Source organism: Trichosurus vulpecula, chromosome 1, assembly GCF_011100635.1.
Source record: "Trichosurus vulpecula isolate mTriVul1 chromosome 1, mTriVul1.pri, whole genome shotgun sequence".
NCBI classification, from domain to species: Eukaryota; Metazoa; Chordata; class Mammalia; order Diprotodontia; family Phalangeridae; genus Trichosurus; species Trichosurus vulpecula.
Window position 1 is genome coordinate 251750018 of NC_050573.1, and position 22780 is coordinate 251772797.

At 35.8% G+C, this 22780-nt stretch overlaps 1 protein-coding gene across 1 annotated transcript; it reads left to right on the forward strand.

Moving 5' to 3' along the window:
* The first annotated feature begins 9619 nt into the window (after positions 1-9619).
* Positions 9620-10230, forward strand: LOC118834272 (transcription initiation factor TFIID subunit 10-like). The gene is given in 2 exon segments (XM_036741732.1): positions 9620-9829; positions 9832-10230. Coding segments are annotated over 2 exon segments (609 nt in total).
* The last annotated feature ends 12550 nt before the right edge of the window (positions 10231-22780 follow it).

Sequence of the window (22780 nt, forward strand, 5' to 3'; positions counted from 1 at the left end):
TTAATGTTGACATTGAATGAACCATTTAACATCTCTGGACCTCAATTTTTCTTTTCTATACAAATTGAATTATGAACATTAGTGATCTCTACATTCCCTTACTACTCTACATATAATTTGGAATGCAGTCAGTTTTATTATAAGTTACAATTTTGCCTTAGAATTCCATGGTTAAGTTTGTGAACATCAGAGGAACTATGGCTTTCCAGGCTTTTGGCTGTCCTCTAATTTTGCACAAGTATAGCTGTGTTCTCTGTGCTAATTTCCTAGAAGAATACATGTAGTCTATGCACACATGGCTATAATAGAAAGCACCCACATCAAAGAGGCAGTATTGCTAAATTAGCCATTCTCTCTGGGGAGACCCAAATTCAAGCTAGCAGAGAGACATAGGTAAGAGGATTATTTTAAAATAAACTCATGGTCTTCTGAAAGACCAGGGAGACAAAGAAAACTTTTGAAGGGAGGCTAGTCAAAATGACCTTTCCCTCACTTTAAGAAAAGATAGAAATGATAATAAGATTAATAATTCCATAGTTACTTGGTGGACCCAGTAATAAAGCTAGAAAGGGCATGATAAAGGAACTATCTGTATAATACTGAGGGAACAGGTTGGTACTATGAGTAACAAGAATTTAAAAAAATAGGAATGCTAGAGGACTGACTGATAGACTTATCCATTTGTTGATTTTGAATGGACAGATTTACATCCAGCACTAAGTCCAGCTGATTTTTTTTCCTCCCCTTCCATCAGCCTTAGCATCTCTAGCAGCAGAGATACTCTCCCAGTAAGGGATGTTCCATCTGGCAGTTTGCTAGTCAATTCAAGAGAATTTGAGGTACAGCTGAGAAAGCATATACCAATTATCTAGACAGAGATACAGAGCCAGTGACTTGAGGGTAGAAACAACTTCAAAGAGTGTGACTTGGCAGAGGATTAGACTGAAGAACTAGTACTGGCAATCAAGAGGCAAATTATGTAAGGACACAAGAAGAGAAAAGGCATTAACATTATTTGGCACTAGAGAGGTAAGCTGCCTTGGACACATGTGCTTCTTACATAGTGCCCTCACTGCCACAATACTCTGTGCCCAATTTTCTCAGATATTGTTAATCAGTCAACTAGCATTTATTAAGTGCCTCTTAAGCACCATGCTCTACCGTCATCTTTGATGATACAAAGAAAGATAAAAAATAAACAAACAACAGAACAAAATAGTCCCTGTTTCAGGGAGCTTACAGTCTAAATAAGGGAAATAACTACCGAATGATTGTGTATAAACAAGACAGATACTGGAAAATGGTGGTGAGAGGGGGTAAAGACAGTTTCAGGATGAAAGAAATAAAATTAAGGAAGGCTGGGAAAGGTTTGTTACAGAGGAGAGATTCAGGCATAAAGGAGAGGCAGCTAAGATGATTTTTTTGTTTATTTGCTGAAGATAGTATCCCAGGTAGTAATCTCCTTCTGGGAAAGTAGATTACAGGCAATATATATAGATATAGATATAGATATAGATATAGATATAGATATAGATATAGATATAGATATATAGATATAGATATATAGATATATAGATATACATATACATACACATATACATATACATATATATTTGGATTTTACTTTTCCAAAATGGCTTATTGGATAGAGTGCTAGGCTTAGAGTGAGGATAACTTGGGTGCTGTGATAGCTGATCAATTGGACCCTTATTTTATTCCAATCAGTATTAATCAGTTTTATGAGGTTGCATAAGGGTAATGATTATAACTTCTGTATATTAGGCCTCAGAGCTGTGAACAACTAGTTTTGAAGTTCACTTGCTTAACCACAAGAATGCTGATGCCAAAGCCCAGCATTCGGGGACAAACTTTGGCATGATATGGAAAGTCCTCCAATCTGTTTTTGCACCTCTGTCCAATATGAGCAGGTGACTATCTTATGACCATGTAATCGCTAAAAATGACCCTTGCCTTTCCCATCTTGTGACCACTCATGCTGATGCATCATTTCTGGCCCTCCTAGATAGCCAAAATAAAGGTCTAGCAACCAATGAGACTTTGTATTTTACATTGCATCTTCTGAATGCCTGGGTGTCAAGCCCTGTAAAAGTAAGGCCCTGGGGAAACGAAGCATCTCAGATCTTAAGGAAGATCTGAAGTCCACTTCGTTAGAGGGGACTATTGATCCTTTAAAAAGTGCTATTGTGTTGGAGCTCTGCCTCAGTGGTTTTTATTGCAGAGAGGACAATTTTGGACCCCATACTTCAAATCTCTGACATTTACTAATTATGAAGATGGGTAAGTCATTTCACTTTTTTCATAAGACAATTGCAAGGTTCAAAGGAGATAACATTTATAAAGTATTTTGTATATTTCAAAGCATTATATAGTCAGTGACTATAATTTAAACTTAGCAGTAATAGGGAATTTTTTTCAATTATTATTCAGGAATTGGAAAGAATTGTGAATTTATGAATAATAAAATTGAGAAATGATAATATCATATCTTGGGAGGTATTATATTAGAAATTCCTTATGCTTCAGATGAGATTTTAACTTCATATCCTAGATTTGAATGTCATTTCCAACCCACAGAATTTCTGATTCTTTTTTCTTTATTTTATTGATATCTTTTTTATTCTAGTCCTATCCCAATATACCTTCCTGACCCCAAATAACTTTCCATCACAAATAATTAAAATAAAAAATTTAAAAACATACAATGTTAAAGGAAATTAACCTACAGAGACATTATGCTTGATAAATACAAAATATTTATTTCTCTTACTCTTAACCAAGAATAGGGAAGTATGTTTCATAATTTTACTATGCAACAAATATCTGTCACTGCATTTAACTTTACTTGAAATATCTTTCAAAGTTTTTCCCCTCAAGAATTTTATTATAGTTTCATTTATATAGTTCTCCTGGTACTACTGCTTCTTTCTTTTTTGTATCAGTTCAGACAAGTCTTCCAAAAGATTCTTTGAACTATTCATATTTGCCATTTTATCTATCTGCTTATTTACCTAATGGTTTTTATTCCTTTAAATTATTATACTAAAATTTATTTAGCCATCTTTCAATTGATGGCATTCACTTTGTTTACAGTTACTTGTTCCCACAGACTGCTCTTAACATTTTGATATATCTATATCTATATCTATGTGTGTATATATATGTGTATATATGTATATATACATATGTATATATATGATTATATATGTATATATACATGTGTATATATATGTATATATACATGTGTGTGTATGTGTATGTGTATATATATATATATATAAGATCTATTGTTCTGTCTTTGACCACTTTGGTACTATATGCCTGAAAAAGGGATAATTGAGTCAAAGAAAATGAATAGTTTTTTTAACTTTTCTCACGATTCCACATTGTCCCCTAAAGAGTTTGACCAGTTTACAATTCCATCAATAATTTGTGTTTCCCACTGCCTATTTCTAGCTAACAATTTTGGGGAAAAATTAAGTGTGAAGAAAAATTAATTATTTAAATTTACATTTCTCTATAATTGTTTTAAAATAATTATTAAAATAGAGTTGATTTTTGTATGTGTTCTTTTGAAAAGTAATTGCTCATTACCCTTTGACTATTTGGGGGGGCAATTAGTGTAAGAAATATTTATATCAATTCTCTGCATCTCTTGACTATCAAACTTTTATTAGAGATTTTCTTTGAGAAGATTTTGTTCATATTCACTCAAGAGCTCCTCTTAATCTACTTGTGTTTTTGTTCAAATACTTTTACATTTATATTCTCGAAATGATTTGCTTTGCCATTTGTGATCTCCTCTATCCCTTGTCTGCTTATGCATTTTCACAACCATGCTTGTAAAAGGTATATCCTTAAGTCTTCATTTATGTTTTTGTAAGGTGATCTTTTACATTTAAATGGGTGATCCATTTGAATCATTTCTAGTCCTCCTAGCGAGTCAAAATAAAGGTCTAGTAACCAATGAGACTTGTTATTTTACATTGCAATTGTAGTTTGAAGTTTGTTTTCTTATATAGTACAAGATTCTGAGATATTCCTATTTCCCCCCAAACTGCTTTACACTAGTCCCAAAAGTTCTTGTCACATAGAAAACCCTACCCTGAGTAGTTAGTATTTCTGGTCTACTGTAATTCATTTAATTTATGGTTTGTTTGCCGAAAGTAGTCTGCTCTACTAATTTTCTGTTATTTAACTCCTTGCATATAATTTCAATGCTTGATGCTTTATAATATAATTTGATATTATCAGACAACTTTCATCCCTATTATTAAAAAATTCCCTTTAACAATCTAGAATTTTTGTTCCTCTCAAAAGATATATTTTAGATAACAAAAATGTAAATATGCATTATAAACTTTGTGATATTTGCACATTTAATAATTGTGATGCTTAGATTATGTTATTTTTTGTACATATGGCATCATACTAGAAATAAGAAATAATAACTTTTTAAAACTTTGGGTACATAATCATAGCAATGTTATCAATGAAAAAAATGAAACATTTTTACATGCTGTATTTCACAGAAAATATTTAGATTCCATAATTTCTGCATAGCTTTTAAAAATATTACCTACATCAAGTTTAAATTTATCAATGGGATTAGTTTTCATGTTTCATATTTTGCTTGTAGTATTAATAGGTAACTATTATTTATTTTGTTGAAATTATGTTGATTAAGGCTAATTTATTTATCAAAGTTTCCATACTAAAGCCCTAGCCATTTCTTCATTGTATCAAAGAAAATAACCTGGGGTTTAGATGGCTATAATGGGGGTGCATGCTCATACAAACTGTGATGCACTTAAAAAAATTCAAGTAGAGATCCAAGAGTGAACAGCATCTCTCCTCTGCAAGCCAGTTTTCCTACAGTTTTGATAATCCCTGAAAGTGTGGGCACAAAGTGATTTATTACTATCATTTGTTTATTTATTTTTATCACAACCTATCAGAGCTACCTATGAAGAAATGGAAGAATCTTGATTTTAATTCAAGAAAGTAGTAATGAAATCACTAATCTTTAAAGTATCAGAATTTCACAAAGGAACTTTCTAAGACTTAGAAACCAAACTGAATCCATAGTCCTTGCCCTAAAGCTAAGTGCTAGCTCTTTGTTAGAATGAGATAAAATTTGCCACCACAATCAAATACTTTCAGAGAATCTACATTGATTTTTGTAGAAGATAAAGCCAAGATCATTTTCGAGCCTCCCAACTGTAACACATATTGAGTTACCATTGAAATCACAGCAATTCCTTCTATACATAGATTTGGCAGCAAGAGAGCAATAGCAGTAGAAAAGAATCTGACCTTCCATTAACAGGTGCTTTAAAAAATGAAGAGAAAACACATTTCTAGTTTCTCTCTAATCTTTTCTTCTGCTATTTCTTATCCATGCTAGTGCCTAGAGTGATGAGGCATTATATTATTCTTGACCTTCAGTACTGCAGATACAAAAAAATAGCACTACAGTTTTCATTCTGGCAAATACCAGAACAAGAGCAAACACTTCCTTTCATTTCAATTCAACAATTTTATTAAGCCTCTATTATGTGCAAGGCACTGTGAGAGGTAATGTTGCATAGTGGATAGTGAGATAGCCTTGGAGTCAGAATCACCTGCATTCAAATACTATCTCTTAAATGTACTGGCTGGCCAACCCTGGGCTAATGTTTTAATATTCTCAGCCAACTCTGAGAATATAATTTCCTGAAAAGGTATATATCTGCATTCTTGGAATAGGGAAAGCTTTCTCTCCAAAAGGAAGCTTCATATACCAATGAAATCACAAGTTGAGAACTTCCCTAAAAATACTATGAAAGGCACACTGTTAATTACTAGGGAATCCAAGATAAAAATACAATAATCCCTGCCCTCAAGCAGCTTAGCTTTTCTTGTACAAAGTAGAATTTGATACAGCCAATATAGAAAATCAAACACTGTTCTGTTTATGGAGCCATTTGACATGTGGCGCTACATTGTGGAGGCAAGTCCAAACCACAGAGGTTACCTCCATATTTTCAGTCTGGTAAGAGGGACTTTTTATTTATTTAATATTTTTAGTTTTCAGCATTGATTTTCACAAGAGTTTTAATTACAAATTTTCTCCCTAATTCTACCCTCCCCCCCACTCCAATGTGGCATATATTCTGGTTGCCCTGTTTCCCAGTCTGCTGTTCCTTCTGTCACCCCACTCCCCCACTCTTATCCCATTTCCCCTTACTTTCTTGTAGGGCAAGATAGATTTCTATGCTCCATTGCCTGTATCTCTTATTTCCTAGTTGCATGCAAACCTTTTTTTTGAACATCTGTTTTTAAAACTTTGAGTTCCAAATTCTCTCCCCTCTTCCCTCCCAACCCACCCTACCTAAGAAGTCAAGCAATTCCACATAGGTCACATATGTGTGTGTGTAAATATGTAAAACCCTTCCACAATACTCATGTTGTGAAAGACTAACTATATTTTGCTCCTTCCTATTCTATCCCCCTTCACTGAATTTCTCCCTTGACCCTGTCCCTTTTCAAAAGTGTTTGTTTTTGGTTACCTCCTCCCCCTATCTGCCCTCCCTTCTATCACCTCCCCCTTTTTATCTCCTTCCTCCTTTTTTCCTGTGGGGTAAGATACCCAATTTAGTGTGCATGTTATTCCCTCTTCATGTCAAATCTGATGAAAGCAAGATTCACTCATTCCCCCTGACCTTCCCCCATCTTCCCTCCCAACAGAACTGCGTTTTCTTGCGACTTTTGTGTGAGATAATTTACCCCATTCTATCTGTCCCTTTCTCCCTCTCTCAATATATTCATCTCTCATCCCTTATTCTGATTTTATTTTTTTAGATATCATCCCTTCATATTCAACTTACCCTGTGCCCTCTGTCTCTCTATATATGTATATTCCCTTCAGCTACCCTAATACCAAGGTCTCATGTATTATACTTGTCATCTTTGCATGTAGGAATGTAAACAAAACAGTTCAACTTTAGTAAGTCCCTTATGATTTCTCTTTCTTGTTTACCTTTTCCTGCTTCTCTTGATTCCTGTGTTTGAAAGTCAAAATTCCTATTCAGCTCTGGTCTTTTCACTGAGAAAGCTTGAAAGTCCTCTGTTTTATTGAAAATCCATACTTTGCCTTGGAGCATGACACTCAGTTTTGCTAGGTAGGTGATTTTTGGTTTTAATCCTAGCTCCATTGACCTATGGAATATCATATTCCAAGCCCTTTGATCCCTTAATGTAGAAGCTGCTAGATCTTGTATTATCCTGATTGTGTTTCCACAATATTCAAATTGTTTCTTTCTGGCTGCTTGCAATATTTTCCCCGTGATCTGGGAGCTCTGGAATTTGGCAACAATATTCCTAGGAGTTTTCTTTTTGGGATCTTTTTCCAGAGGTAATCGGTGGATTCTTTCAATTTCTATTTTACCTTCTGGTTCTAGAATATCAGGACAGTTCTCCTTGACAATTTCTTGAAAGATGATATCTGGGCTTTTTTTTGATCATGGCTTTCAGGTGGTCCAATAATTTTTAAATTATCTCTCTTGGATCTATTTTCCAGGTCAGTGTTTTTTCCAATGAGATATTTCACATTGTCTTCCATTTTTTCATTCCTTTGGTTCTGTTTTATAATATCTTGATATCTCATCAAGTCACTCACTTCCACTTGCTCCAGTCTGATTTTTAAGCTAGTATTTTCTTCAGTGGTCCTTTGGACCTCCTTTTCCATTTGGCTAATTCTGCCTTTCAAGGCATTCTTCTCCTCATTGTCTTTTTGGAGCTCTTTTGCCATTTGAGTTAGTCTATTTTTTAAGGTATTATTTTCTTCAGTATTTTTTGTGTCTCCTTTAGCAAGTCATTGACTTGTTTTTCATGGTTTCTCATGTCCTTCTCATTTCTCTTCCAAATTTTTCCTCTACTTCTCTTACTTGCTTTTCCAAATCCTTTTTGAGCTCTTCCATGGCCTGAGACCAGTTCATGTTTTTCTTGGAGGCTTTTGATGTAGGCTCTTTGACTTTGCTGACTTCTTCTGGCTGTATGTTTTGGTCTTCTTTGTCACCAAAAAAAGATTCCAAAGTCTGAGTCTGAATCTGAGTCTGTTTTTGCTGCCTGGCCATGTTCCCAGCCAACTTACTTGACCCTTGAGTTTTTTTGTCGGGGTATAACTGCCTGTAGAGTATAGAGTACTTTGTCCCAAGCTTGAGGGGCTGCATTGTTGTTTTCAGAGCTATGCAGCAAGCTCTGCCACACCAGCACTACTTCTCCCCCAAGAACTGCCAACCCAGACCAGACTGAGATCTAAGCTGGCTCTGTACTCCTGCTCTGATCTGCCACTTAATTCCTCCCACCAGGTGGGCCTGGGACCAGAAGCAACTGCAGCTGTAGATCTATAGCTGCACCACCTCTGCTGCCCCCAGGGTGATGGCCAAACTGTGAACTCCTTTCACTCTGTCCCCGCAGCTTTTCCCATTAACCTTCTCTGTTGTCTTTGGTGTTTGTGGGTTGAGAAGTCTGGTAACTTCCACAGCTCACTGATTAAGGGCATGAGGGCATGTTCCACCTGGCTCCCGGTCTGGTTGGTCCACGCAGCCCCGCTCTGCTTCGCTCTGCTCCAGGTCCCTGTGATAGACCCTCCCCCGCAACCATCAAGGCTGTCCTGGGCTGGAGCCCTGCTTCCCTCTGCTATTTCATGGGTTCCACAGTTCTAGAATTTGTTCAGAGCCATTTTTTTATAGTTGTTTGGAGGGACCTGGGTGGGAGCTCATGCAAGTCTCTGCTTTCTAGCCGCCATCTTGGCTCCCAAGAGGGACTTTTTTAAGAGTAAAAAATTCTTCTGGAGCCAGATCTTTATATGTATCATAACTGCTAGGATATTCTTAGGGATAGTATTCCTCTAAATATCCCTAGAAAATTTTGACTTCCATAAATGTTCATTATATTTATCTCTTTTTTTTTCTTTTCTTTTACCTATCTTTTTTATGTCTATGTCTCTTCATCTCTATCCCATTCTTCAACTATCTCTTTTTCTCTGCCTCCTTTACTCACCTTCCTGTCTCCAAGCCTAATTATTTTCATTTGGATCTATCAATGAATTTCTCTAAATCTTCTGGTCCATGCATGCTTATGTTCCCTAAAATGCTTATGCATCTATGGATTCTTGTTTTAATACATTTGCCATCCCAATCTCTATGTCCCTTCCATTTGGTAGGATGTTAAATGCTCAGTGGTCTGAGGTTCATCTTAGTCTTTGCCTTTCCTATGTATACCTTGAGTAGAAAAACTGAAAGATTGGTGCTGCATTTTTGGAATAGATAGTGACCTAGAGCAATGATAGGTTAAGTGACTTACCCAGGGTCATACATCCTGTCTATGTCAGAAGCAACATTTGACCACAGTACCTTCTGACATCAAAGCCAGTTTTTCTATCCATTATGCAACACTGTCTGTCATGGGAGGAAAAAAATATTACACAATTATAAAATTTGTAAAATACTCTTCAATGGTGCTTATGTTTCTATACCTTTAAAACAAAAACCAATAATTCATGCCTAAAGAGGAAATAAAAGTATTAAGAGAGGCTCCCTGTCTCCTGTCCAGCACCATGAGTGGCAGTGGCGTGGACCCCGAGGTGGTCCCGGCCCCGACTCCCACCCCCACCCCTGCTCCAGCCCTGACCCCAGCACCGGCGCCGACTCCCGCCCCAGCAGAAAGCAAGGCCAGTCCCACAGGAGGCGCAGGCCCCGGCCATGGCCGGGGGGATACATCTGACCAGCGGGCCTCGGTCCCAGTATCCGCAGCTGGGGGTACGACCCCCCCCCCGAAGGTGCCATGTCTAACGGGGTGTACGTGTTACCTGGTACCGCCAATGGAGAGGTCAAGCCTGTTGCGTCTAGTACACCATTGGTGGACTTCCTTATGCAACTAGAAGACTACACACCCACAATTCCAGATGCTGTTACTGGCTACTACCTGAACCATGCTGGTTTTGAAGCCTCTGATCCCAGAATTGTCCGGCTCATCTCCCTGGCAGCCCAGAAGTTCATCTCTGCCATTGCCAATGATGCTTTACAACACTGCAAGATGAAGGGCACTGCCTCAGGCAGCTCCAGGAGCAAGAGCAAAGACCGAAAGTATACTTTGACCATGGAAGATCTGACCTCTGCACTCAGCAAGTATGGCATTAATGTCAAGAAGCCACATTATTTCACCTAAGCCCACCTCTTCCCCGGGTGACCAGGATGTGTGTGGGTGTGTACACATTTGTCCCATTCCTTCCTTCCCACCCACCCCACACCAGCCTGTTTTCATAATAAACTTTTATTATGACTGAAAAAAAAGTATTAAGAGAAAGTCTACAATTAAAATATATATTTATATTCATATATATATATATATATATTCAACTAAGTATAAATGTATATGTATATATCTTAAGTAAAAGTATTAGCACATTTTTCTATATATTTTAGATGACTGAACTATGATCTATAATACCTCTGTTGACATTGTAATATTTGGAGAAATGTATCCCTCTTATAGCCCAGCCCATCTGGGCTACACCCTAGTTTGCAATCATATGGTAGGTGAGGGTGGCAGAAGTAGAGAGATTTGACAACTCCAAAGCCCAAAATGCTCTGTAGCTCATCATCCCTCATACATACTCATAATGAGACTCATCTGGGGAAATTACTTTCAATAGTTAGTAATTTGATACAATTAGCTTGGAACAAAGGTATTTAAAAATGAGGCATATTAAGAATTACTACATAAAACTGGTGTTAGCTCCCACCCCCCAAATATACACAATGTGGGCACATAGGAAAAGTGGGCACATAATGAAAGCACTTCAACAGAGAGGCAAACACTTAGAGAATACATGTAGCAAAGGAAACTTACAGCATATCAGTGCTTTTCTGTGGCCCCTATTGTTGACCCTAGCAATGACTTTGGTCTAGGACTAAAGGCCTAGGACTAGGATCATGGTTCTGTATCACAAGGTCAGTGCTATCTCTATCTCTGACAGAAACTTCTGAACCTTTCCCAGTTTTGTGAAATGGATCTGTCAAGAGTCTAGGACCTACAATTAGTCACAGAACTTTGGCATGGGAAGATTATAACAAATCCACAAATGACAAACAATACATCAGGTTTTGAGTAGTGTATAGGGAAAACATGCTTTGCAAGCACTTGCATTTGTTAACACTTATGTGTCTCACTAGTAGCTATATCTGTGTTGGGATTAGTACCACTTTCCCACAGAGGAGCAGAGACTACTACTCTGTTACCAGCCCAAGTTTACAAATGTTTCACCAATGAAGAGTTTCTTGTAATAAACTATCCCAATATGGCACATTTTGATAATGGTTGAGTTTTAATATTATGTCAAGGTTTATTTTGTTTGTAAATTTTTTATCAAGGTAACCCCCATTTTTATTTTCCTATTTCATTTTTTTATTTTTAAATTTTATTTTTTTATTTTTAGTTTTCAACATTCAGTTCCACAAGCTTTTGAGTTTTAATTTTTCTCCACTTCCCTCCCCTCCCCCTTCCCCAAGATGTCATGCAATCTGATATAGCCTCTAAATATAAATTCATATTAAACATATTTTCACATTAGTCATGTTGTAAAGAATTATAAGCCATGGGATGGACCACAAGAAAGAAGAAACAAAATGAGAGAGAGAGAAAGAGAGAGAGAGAGCAAATAGTATGCTTCAATCTTCATTCAGACCCTGTAGTTCTTTCTCTGGATCAGGATAGCATTTTCCATCATGAACTGTTTGGAGTTGTCTTAGAACCTTGCATTGCTGAGAAGAGCCAAAACTATCAAAGTTGGTCATCTCACAATGTGGCTATAATTGTACAATGTTCTCCTGGTTCTGCTTACCTCACTCAGCATCAGTTCATATAAGTCTTTCCAGGTTTTTCTGAAGTCCACCTACTAATTATTTCTTAAAGCACAATAGTATTCTATTACATTCATATACCGCAACTTGTTCAGCCATTCCCCAATTGATGAGCATCCTCTCAATTTCCAATTCTTTGCCACCACAGAAAGAGCAACTATAAATATTTTGCATATATAGCTCCTTTCTCTTTTGCTTTGATCTCTTTGAGAGATATATCTAGAAGTCATAATGCTGAATCAAAGAGTATGCACAATTTCATTGCCTTTTGGGCTTAGTTCCAAATTCTTCTCCAGAATTGTCAGACCAGTTTCCTACTCCACCAATCATTCATTAGTGTTTTAGTTTTTCCCTCATCCTTTCTAGCATTTGTCATTTCTAATAAGTGTGAGGTGCTACCTCAAAGTTGTTTTAATATTTATTTCTCTAATCGATAGTGATTTAGAAAATTTTAATAGGACTATAAATAGCTTTGAATTTTTATTCTGAAAACTTCCTAGTTATATCTTTTCACCATGTATCAGTTGGAGAGTGGCTCTTTTTTATAACTTTAACTCATTTCTATGCTCAGTATGTATTTCAAAAATGAGGCCTTTATCAGAGAAACTTGCTGTTAGAAATTGTCTATGGTACTTTTCAGTATAATATAGTTTCTTTGATTATCTCTTTTAATTAAGCCTATCTTTGCTTTTGCTTTATCTGAGATCATGATTGCTCTTCCTGTCTTTTTAGTTCACCTAAAGCATTTTAGATTCTGGTCAAGCCCTTTATTTTAATTCTGATTGTGTCTTTCTGTTTCAAGTGTGTCTCTTGTCCACAAGATATTGTTGGAATCTGGTTACTAATCGACTGTACTATTTGCTTTTGTTTTATGGGTGAGATCATCCCATTCACATTAGTAATTATGACTATAGTTCGGTCATTCAGTCACACCTGACTCAGCTAAGTGGTGGACCATACTGTCCAAGGAGTTTTCTTGACAATGATACTAGAGGTTTACTATCACCTTCTCAAATGGATTGAGGTAAACAGAAGTTAAGTGACTTGCCCAGAGTTAAAAGCTACTAAGTGTCTGAAGACGGATTTGAACTTGGGTCTTCCTGACTTCAGGCTCTATCCACTTAGCCATCTAGCTGCTTCCTATTATGATTAGTTGCTATGCATTTCCCTCCATTCCATTTTCTTTTGTTTCTTCCTCTCTCTCTTTTTATCCTTTCTCTCCTCAAAAGTATGTCTTGCTTCCAAGCACTGCCTCCTCCTATCTACCCTCTTTTTATGTCTCCTTTCTATTATTTCCTATCCCTCCTATTTCCCTTTTGCCTAAGTTATATTTGTGTACACAACTGAGTGTGTGCGTGTGTGTATTGTCTTCCCTCTCTGAACCAATTCTGATGAGAATTAGGTTCAAGCACTGTCTGACATCCCATCATTTTCTTTTCCATTATAAAAGCTCTTCCTTGAATACCTCTTTTATTCAAGAAAATTTTTCTTATTCCATCTCTTCCTTCCCCCTTCTCCCAGTGTATCCCTCTTTATCACCCCTTCATTTTTGGGGGAAATCATTCCAACATAATTGACTCACATCCAAGCCATCTTTCTATGTAAACTCCTTTTAAGTGCCTAGTAATAATAAAGTTCTTAGGACTTATATGTATCACCTTCCCATATATGTAGGTAAACCATTTAATTTTATTGAGTCCCTTATGATTACTCTTTGATGTTTACTTTTTTAATCTCCTCTTGAATCTTGTGTTTGAGTGTCACATTTTCTATTCAGCTCTGGTCTTTTCATCAGAAATATGTAAAAGTCCTCCATTTCCATTTTTTACCCCAAAGATTATACTTAATTTGGCTTGGTTGTAATCCTAGCCCCTTTGACTTAGAGAATATTATAGTTCAAGTAATTTGCTCCTTTAACATGAAAGCCACTAAATCTTATATGTGACTGTTGTTCTATGATATTTGAATTGCTTTTTTTCTTGCTGCTTGAAGTATTTTCTCTTTGACTTTGGAGAACTGGAATTTATTTATAATATTTTATTTTGGGATCACTTTCAGGAGCTGAATGGTGGATTTTTTTTTCTATTTCTATTTTATCCTTGGGAGCTAAAATATCAGGACAATTTCCCTTGATAATTTCTTGAAACACGATGTAGAGGCTCTCTTTTTATCATGGCTTTCAGGTAGATCAATAATTCCTAAATTATATCTTCTTCATCTATTTTCCAGGACAGTTTTTTTTTCTTTCAATGAGACTTTTTTTCTATTTTAATTGATTTGACTGTTTTATTGTTTCTTGATGTCTAATGGAGTCGCTAATCCTAATTTTTATGGAATTATTTTCTTCAGTGAAATTTTGTACCTCTTTTTTCCATTTGGTCAATTCTGCTTATTAAGGTATTTTCTTCAGTGAAATTTTGTGTCTCTTACCATTTGGCCAATTCTATTTTGGGGGTATTATTTCTTCCAGGAGAGTGTGTGTGTGTGTGTGTGTGTGTGTGTGTTTGCCTCTTTTACCAAGCTGTTAATTCTCCTTTCACAATTTTCTTCCATCACTAGCATTGTTTTTCCATATTTTCTCTCTACCACTCTTATCTCCTTCTAGACTTTAGGTCTAATTAGCACTTTTCTTTGAAGGGTTTTTTTTTGCAGTTGTTTTCACATTGTTGTCATCTTCTGTTTTATGACTTGGTGTTCTCTGCTGCCATAGTAGCTATTTGTCATGGAATTCCTTTTATTTGCTCATTTTTTTCTGCCTACTTTTTTACTTTGAACTTTATGTTTCAGCTGACCTCTGTTCTTCTGTGGCTGGGGAGGCACTATCTCGAGCTTCAGGTTTTTTTGTGATATTTTTTTTTCAGAGCCAGTTCTGAGAGTCTGCAATTTTTGGTGCCTCCATGGTGGTGTGACCCTGGGAGAGGTATGGTCACTGTTCTCCTAGTCTACCCTCTGGTCTTTACCCAGGGAGACCCCCTTGTCCCCTGGCAGCCTCAAGTGCTAGTGCTCCTCTTTTCCTGGGAACTGTGATCAGGGCTCCTAATCCCTTGTGAATCACAAGAGCTCTGCTCCATCCTGGAACTGTGAACCAGAACTGCATATAAGCAATAGAGCTGCCAATCATCATCAGTTGTATCCAGTGCCAGCAAAGGGTCTCTGACCTCATTACAGTATCTGAGCTGAGAGCTCCCAAAGTTGCAGCAGCAGCTGGTGCCATTACCCTATGTGGGGGCTCCAGACAGGCCTCTACTCCAGTGGCATATATTTCCCCTGCTAACCTTTTAAGTTTTCTTAAGCCAGAGAAATGTTTCATCCTGACCTTTTGTTGGCTCTGCTGCTCCAAAATTTCATTTGAGCTGTTATTTTAAAATTGTTCAGAGAGGAATCTTGGGAGAGTTCAGCTGGTGGCTACCCCTAATTTGCCATCTTGGCCAATTTTCGTGGGTTTTGAACAGCCAGTAGTACAAATACAATAGGGATACAATGGAAAGGCAAGGCAAGAATATTAGAATTCATTAAGTGCTCACTATGTGAGGACATGCTGCTAAGTTCTGGGGATATAACCAAAAATTATGAGAAAGTAAGACAACCCATGCTCTCAAGAAGTTTATGTTCTAATGGGGGACAACAACACCTAAAAGGAGCTGTCAAATAAGCAAACGTATTTCAGGGTAGTGGAATATGTGTCGATATTCGTTCATTAATTATAGCTACTCAGTATCTGGATTTGACTTTTTCACAGGTCGTCTAATTGTTTAGTGTTTCTTTATGTCTCAAAACACATTCTTGTACAAGTTCTTGTACAATTTAGGCAAAATTTTACACATACTGTCTTAAGTAAGAGAATGATGCAATTAAAAGCCCAGATGTTTATTTCTCTGCCTCTGGCAGGAGGCCATGTAGTGTCCCCCTCCTTGGTAATATACTCCAGTGTGTCTCTCTTTTTCTAACAAGAAAGCTATTACTACACCCAGCCTAAATCTTGTAGTATCAGCCAATTTTCTCCTTTCTTGGCCTCAGCTAAATAAAGAGCAGCTGCTTACAATCTTTGCAGTTCATCAGGCCATTAATTTAGATTTTAGCAGTTTAATCCATGCCCTTAAAGTCACAGTAACATTTCATCAATTAGTATTTATTGGGTACAGGTTAATTAAAAAAATAGACATTCTCTGACCTCAAAGAGATAGATGCATTCCTTATACTCAAGGACAACCATTGACAAAGACACAAAGAAACAAGGTTTAATTAAACAACTAAATACAAAAAGAGGGATTATAGGGAACTTTCTAGTTCTCTGCAAATCAAAGTATAAAAAAAGCATTGCTTATAAGAAGAAAGAAGAAAAATCCACATTATAAGGAGAAAAATATCTTATAGTAACACCAGTACATCTTTAGGAAGTGGAAGATAATTAGAATTTTCTCTATTAGGACATTTATATCATAGAAGCTTGCTATTGTTTCCTGGTGAATTGTGGGTCTCTTCAGGTGAATACTGCCTCCATAAAGTCATTCCTGAAGGAACTATCATGATGGCACCCTGTCACCAATCAGCTTTACCCTCAACACCATTGAAGACATGAGCTGAACTCTCTGAAAGAGGGTTACCCTCTCTCTCTCTGCCTAATATGTTCCATGGTCAATTTGTTTTTCAAAATATCCTTGCTCCTTGTTGTCCCACCAATTGAATTTGTTCCTTGAACAAAAATTCTTCTACCTGACAATAACATTTGGGTGGTTTAAATTTGATCTCCTATCTTAGAAATATTTTCTGTGTGTATTCCTCTAGATATCAGGGGTCCTCTCTTCTTCCCCAGACAGTATTTCATAATCTATTTTTTCCCTTTCCTCCAACCATTAAAACTTACAAGTCCTAAGCCCCATTCTATGAAAATCCTACTTTCTGCTTTCCAAGATACAACTAACCATACAACAAAAATTCTACACTAATGTGAACTTGATTTTTAGTATTAGCGTCACCTTCTAATTCTAGAAAATGCAACACATGAGATAGTAATTGAACCTGGTCAAGGTACAAAAGGAAGCAGTCAAGTAACAACCAAGAATGTGATTTGAGGAATACTGAGACAAGATGAATCCAAATAATTAATATAAGAGCTAAACTACAGATTGGAAATTAATCTGGGATTACCATAAACAAAACAAATAAATAAACAGGTTAGAACAAATAAAAGTTCAAAATCATTTCAGCTAGATTAGTGACTAAAAGTCAAGGCAACTCATTTGATTAGGCACACAAATGATTAATCAATTAATGATAAAGCATCTTTTATGTTCCAGGCCCAGTAAGTACTAGCAGCTAGTGACAAAAAGACAAAGAAGAAACTCCTTGCTTTCAAGAAACTATTGGGGAAAACAAGTATACATATAAGTAGTTATTATATCTGTATGTATGTATGTATGTATGGCCTCTTTCTGGGCAACTTTCTCAATTCCCTTACTAATTGTCAGATAGCTTTCTAGAGGGGCTTGGGTTTGTATTACTCTCACTGTTGTGGCCCCTTTAATTATCGAAATTTGATTAGCTTTTGCAAAGGGGTAATTACCTAGGTGCTAGAGTAAGACTAGTTCTTTCAAATAATAATGCTCAAAATTCTGGGACCCATTCTCTAAACATATACTCAATATCCCAAGGAAATGAGCACAAGCTTACAAAGCATACATAGCAAAGATTTACTGTAGCTCATGGTTTCTGGACATCTTTTTCTCTCTTTCTTTCTTCATTAATTTTCTATAGAATGTAATGCTGACTTATGCTTGAAGACTCAATCCTAAAGTCATCTTTCTTTAGTATCTCTAGTTAGACTTTAATGCATTCCCTAGTCTCTTCAGCCATTGCTTCGTTGGAAGGATACTCCTAACAACTCTTAAGGGAACTCAAATCTGCTTAACCTTTGGAAATTCACAAGGTCATCACCTTGTCCATGATGGTGCAGGTAGTTTAGAAAAGTCAATATTCATCTATCAAAGGGCAATTTTTTCAACCACCATTGACTGCTTTGTTAGTGGAATCTCCTACTAAAATTGGATACTCTAATTCATAAATCTCATGGTATGATACACAGAAGCCCAGAGATGTATCTGATTTTTGAACCAATCTCAATACAGAGCATCATCTTATTCCACCTGATAATTAAAATATTTTACTCCTTCCAAATTGACTAGTGACTTGTATGTACCTGAGACTTTTATGGAAGAATTCAGGGTTAGCTGTATTTAAATAGCAAGTGGTGAAAACCAATGCTTACACACACAAAATAAATAAAACGTAGTTTCAGGATGAGGTGGAAGGCCTTACAAATTGAGTAAGGCTTTGTGTAAGAGGTAGTTCTCAAATAGAACATTGAAAGAGGTTAGGGAATTTATAGAAGTAGAAAGGAAGTACGTTCCAGTCTTGTGGTGTGTAATCTGTGCAGGAATAGAGAGATGGAAAACAGAATACCTTTTACAAGGATGCCATTTTGGCTAGGAAAATAAAATGTGTTGGAGAAGTAATTCATAATAAGTTTATAATGATAGACTGCAGCTAGATTTTGAAGTGTCATTGGGCACTTGGGTAAGCACTAAAGCTTCAAAGAAAGGGGAAAAAGTCATCCTTAGCTTCAGGAAGCTTGCAATCTAATGAGGGAAACTATATGCAAACAATTATGAATAAACAATCTCAGAGAAAAGTAATTATCACTAAAGAGAACTGGGAAATTTTTTGTTTGCTTGTTTGTTTGTTTGTTTGTTTTTTCTAAGAAGTTGAGATTTTAGTAGAGGCTTGGAGGAAATCAGGAGATGAAGAGAGAGAATTCTAGCTATGGGGGACAGCCCAGGGAAAAAGTATGAAGTTCAAAAGTGTAATATCTTGTTCAGAACAGAGAGAAAATGAGAGTCCCTAGATTGTCAAGTATAAGAAAGGAGTATGGTTTAAGAAGAGTATACTTAAATTTTAAAATATCCATGATTTCATTAGAATGGGTACTAATTCCATGACTCAGGTCACAACACTGCAACATCAGGTTATTTGTTCCATTCTCACTAATGTCTTTCTATAAATACTTCAAATAATAGTCTTCATGATTTACTGCCAATCTTCCTCATTACCTAGTGGCCAGCACTGGTAAGGAGTCTTTTCACATGTAGCAAGACTTGTCCTTAGACATAATTCATCACCATGGCCATATTTAAAACATTTCCAGCTCAGTAAAACCCTTCAGAGTTTGTTTTCTGAAATAGGACTTTAGTGAGGATTAATAGTGCTTTATAGATATGTAGGGGGAAATATTTGAGTTTTCATAAATATTTTGGAGACACTAACTTTTAAATAAAAGTAGGCCTAGAAACTATATATAATAGAGATTTGGTATTTTATTATACAAACCTCTTTTCCTACACTATTGTATATATGGAAATAATTTATTTGGTGTTTGTTAAGTACAGAATGAAAGATATTTTTTAAAAAGAATATAAAACAAAAAAGTCTGACTAGAGAATAAATGATAAAAAACATTTCCCTCCTCTTGGTTGAGAAGGAGGAGATTATAGCTGCCAACCCTTATTACTGTTTGGGTAGTTTTTACATGATATTTATCTATGTTTTAAATCAGAGATTCTTAAATATCTTTTTGTCATGGGATCCCCTTGGCAGGCTAGTGAAGCCTAAAAACTCCTTCTCAAATTAATGTTTTTAAATGAATAAAATATAATACACAGTATGGCTATTTTTTCACACAGTTATCTCTTCAACACTTAAATGAATAAAATATAATTCATAGTATAGTTATCTTTTCCACATCAAGGGTTTAGGGGAGCAGTGCCTCTGCAATCTGGAAAGTTCACATAAAATTTTTTGCCCCTTCATTTGTACCAGTGAAGAAGTCTGATTTTTTTCTTTTTCTTTTAGGAGGAGTTTACAGCATGTTATTGTAAAATTTGGGTTGTGTTAAGTATTTGGCCATAGGATTTGTGTTGTCTGCTGGCCATCGTGTGTTATCTGTGGTTTCCACAAAACTCTCCAAAATTTCCCATTTAATTTTTTATGCCAACCCATGATATATCACAACTGCAATGGGGAAAGTCACAATGTGGAAAGGAAAACTATATTACAAATGAAATCAATGGTTAATGAAAATAAACATGCTTTTTTATCCCATCCAAGCTTATGGACCCCCTGAAATCAATCTATGAACTTCAGATTGAGAGGAGCCTCTTTTCTAAGGGAAGAATCAGTCAAATTACTGTGATTTTTTAAAAGCATCAATATCCTACCTCCCCAAACAAGCAAACAAAAAAAACCAGAAAACTATACACACTGAACAGCTACTCCAATATTCAAATTCTGATTTTTTTTGCCACAGCAAAAAGTATATGTGAGAGCAAAAAGGAATTCAAATAGAATCATTATGAGGCTGTTTTAATTATCAGTATTTCTAGCTATTTTGTGAATTCCCCCATATTTCCTCGAAGGCATCACATACTTGCCAAAGTTTGATTGCAGAAAGCACTTTTATAATCTAATTTGTAACATGCACGATCATGTAAAAAAATAAAGATAAATGTCTATCAACTGCTACCTTAATTATAATATGCAGAAGAAAATTTGGTATATTATTCCAGTGTTGATGCTAAGCTACAAGAACATTTAAAGTTTTCCCCTTTCCACGGCTTAAGGGGATGTACACAGTTTTTTAGGGAATCTACAATTGGAGAGAAAGTTTGGAATAAAGATAGATTTCTAAATTTGCAGTCAGTAAGAAATGGTTTCCTGGTCCCAGCCTATGGCGCTTACTACTCATCGATGGAGGCTCTCTGAACTACTTTAGTTTCTATGCCATTGCATGGGTGAGTTCTCATGCACAAAATTTGCTTTTTCCTCACATCTATCACTTCAAAGTCTTCACTTCCTTCAAAGTTCATGTCAGGTTCTTCTTCTTACATGGAGTTTATCTGGACCTTGCTTCTTCTCCAAAGTTACTTATACCTTGCTCTCACCCCAAGACATTTTGTAATCAATTTCTGTATTTTTACATTTGTTTACGTGAATGTGTTGCTTTCCACTAATAAGATGCAAGTTTGCTCCTTGATGTAAAGACTTTTGTTTTTATTTCCCTAGCAGACTGTATTAAACATACCACTTTAAAAATACTTGTGGAAGGAAAGAAGAAAAAAAGGAGGGAAAGAAAGAAAGGAAGACAAAGGGATAGAATAAAGAAAAGAGAATGGAAAGAAGGAAAGAAAGAAAGAGAGGTCAGAAAGAAGAAATTGAATGAATGGGTCAATTGCTCATAACTACTTTGGTTATGAGTTCCTAAACTGAAGAAATAAGAGTAATATAGGAACTCTCCTTCTACCAATGCAAAAGGTACACCATTCTTTCATTCATTCAACAAATACTTATTCAAGCAACTATTATGTGTGAGGCACTGTGCTAGGGGGAAAAATATATTACTAGAACTTATATCCTCTTAGTTGGGAAGCAACAAGCACACAGGTAAAAATTTCACCTTGGTTCAGGGTGCTTTGGAATGTTCTCTCGGTAAGGACCTCCATCTCAGGGCTCATAAAGACAAAATTCAATCCTAGGAGAGCCTAACTCCAAAGACATGGGAATTTGGTTCTTCTAAGATGTGTCTGGTTCATTACATCCTAGGCCTAGGACCCTGGGGAATATATTTTTTTAAAAAATGTCTAGCTTTGGCTCATGTCTTTTGCTTTCTTAAAAACAGAGTAAGAGGTGCCTCTTTAGAAATGTACTTATTGTACAAAGTAGATCAGGCAAAGAAGCAGCTTGTTATTTATTTGACCAAAAATTATAATAACCTGAGAGACTTATTTTGCCCCAGGATAATGTAAGTTCATGGAGGGAAGAGAATATTTCATTTTATCCAAATCCTGGCCACCTAGCACAGTATCCTGTGTGTAGTGGGGATTTAATAAATGATTGTTCAATTGAATAGAAGCTTTCAGAAATCTATTAGCAAGGTGCAAAATGGGAAAGGAAATACTGTTTTGGTAGTATGTATATGTTCTTCACAGGGCTTTCAATTGTTCAATTTCAGTTAATTTTTTGTAACATAGCATTAATATTGAATCAGGGACAACCTTTTAGTTAAGTAAAAATGATGATAATGATGATGAAGATTGATGAAGATGTAAAATATAAATGCCTTTTAGTGAATATTGAAGACATTGGGTATAAAGTTGGTTTTCCCCCCTCCTTTTCCTTCAAGATAAATACTCATTAACTCCAAAGTTTGGGTTATCTTGTTGTTATTTTTTAAAGAAACAATAGCATAATTCATTGTAGTCATTGTGCAGAATTGCTAAACTATTAAATCAAAATTTACTACCTAATTTAAGTAGGAAAAAAATGGTGTTTAAAATATAAAGATTTCTAACTTATCCAGGCATAGAGGGTCAAAAATCCTGTCTCTGCTTTTATTCACTACTCTTTTACACCTTGTATTCATGTTCAAATAACCAATAAATACAAATAAATGCCTTAAAATAAACAATTGCTATTGAACAGATCACTTAATTTCTGTCAATTTATGTTTGAGACTCTAAAAAGAGTCATATTTATCATCACAAAATTGTGCAAGAATAATTTTAGGAACCAACAGCTAGAATAGAAAATTATCTATGTATTATTTGAATAAGATTTGGATGGACCAATGTTGTATTAGTATTTTTGGTTACAGTAATTCTTCAAAGTTATTGAAATATACCTCCTTACAAAGCAGTGATTTAGTCATGAAAATATAATAAGTAATCATTTAAATATGTGATACCAATATATCTTTAGAATAAGCCTAAAGAATATTAGATTTTGGAATACAAAAGCATGAGTAAGAA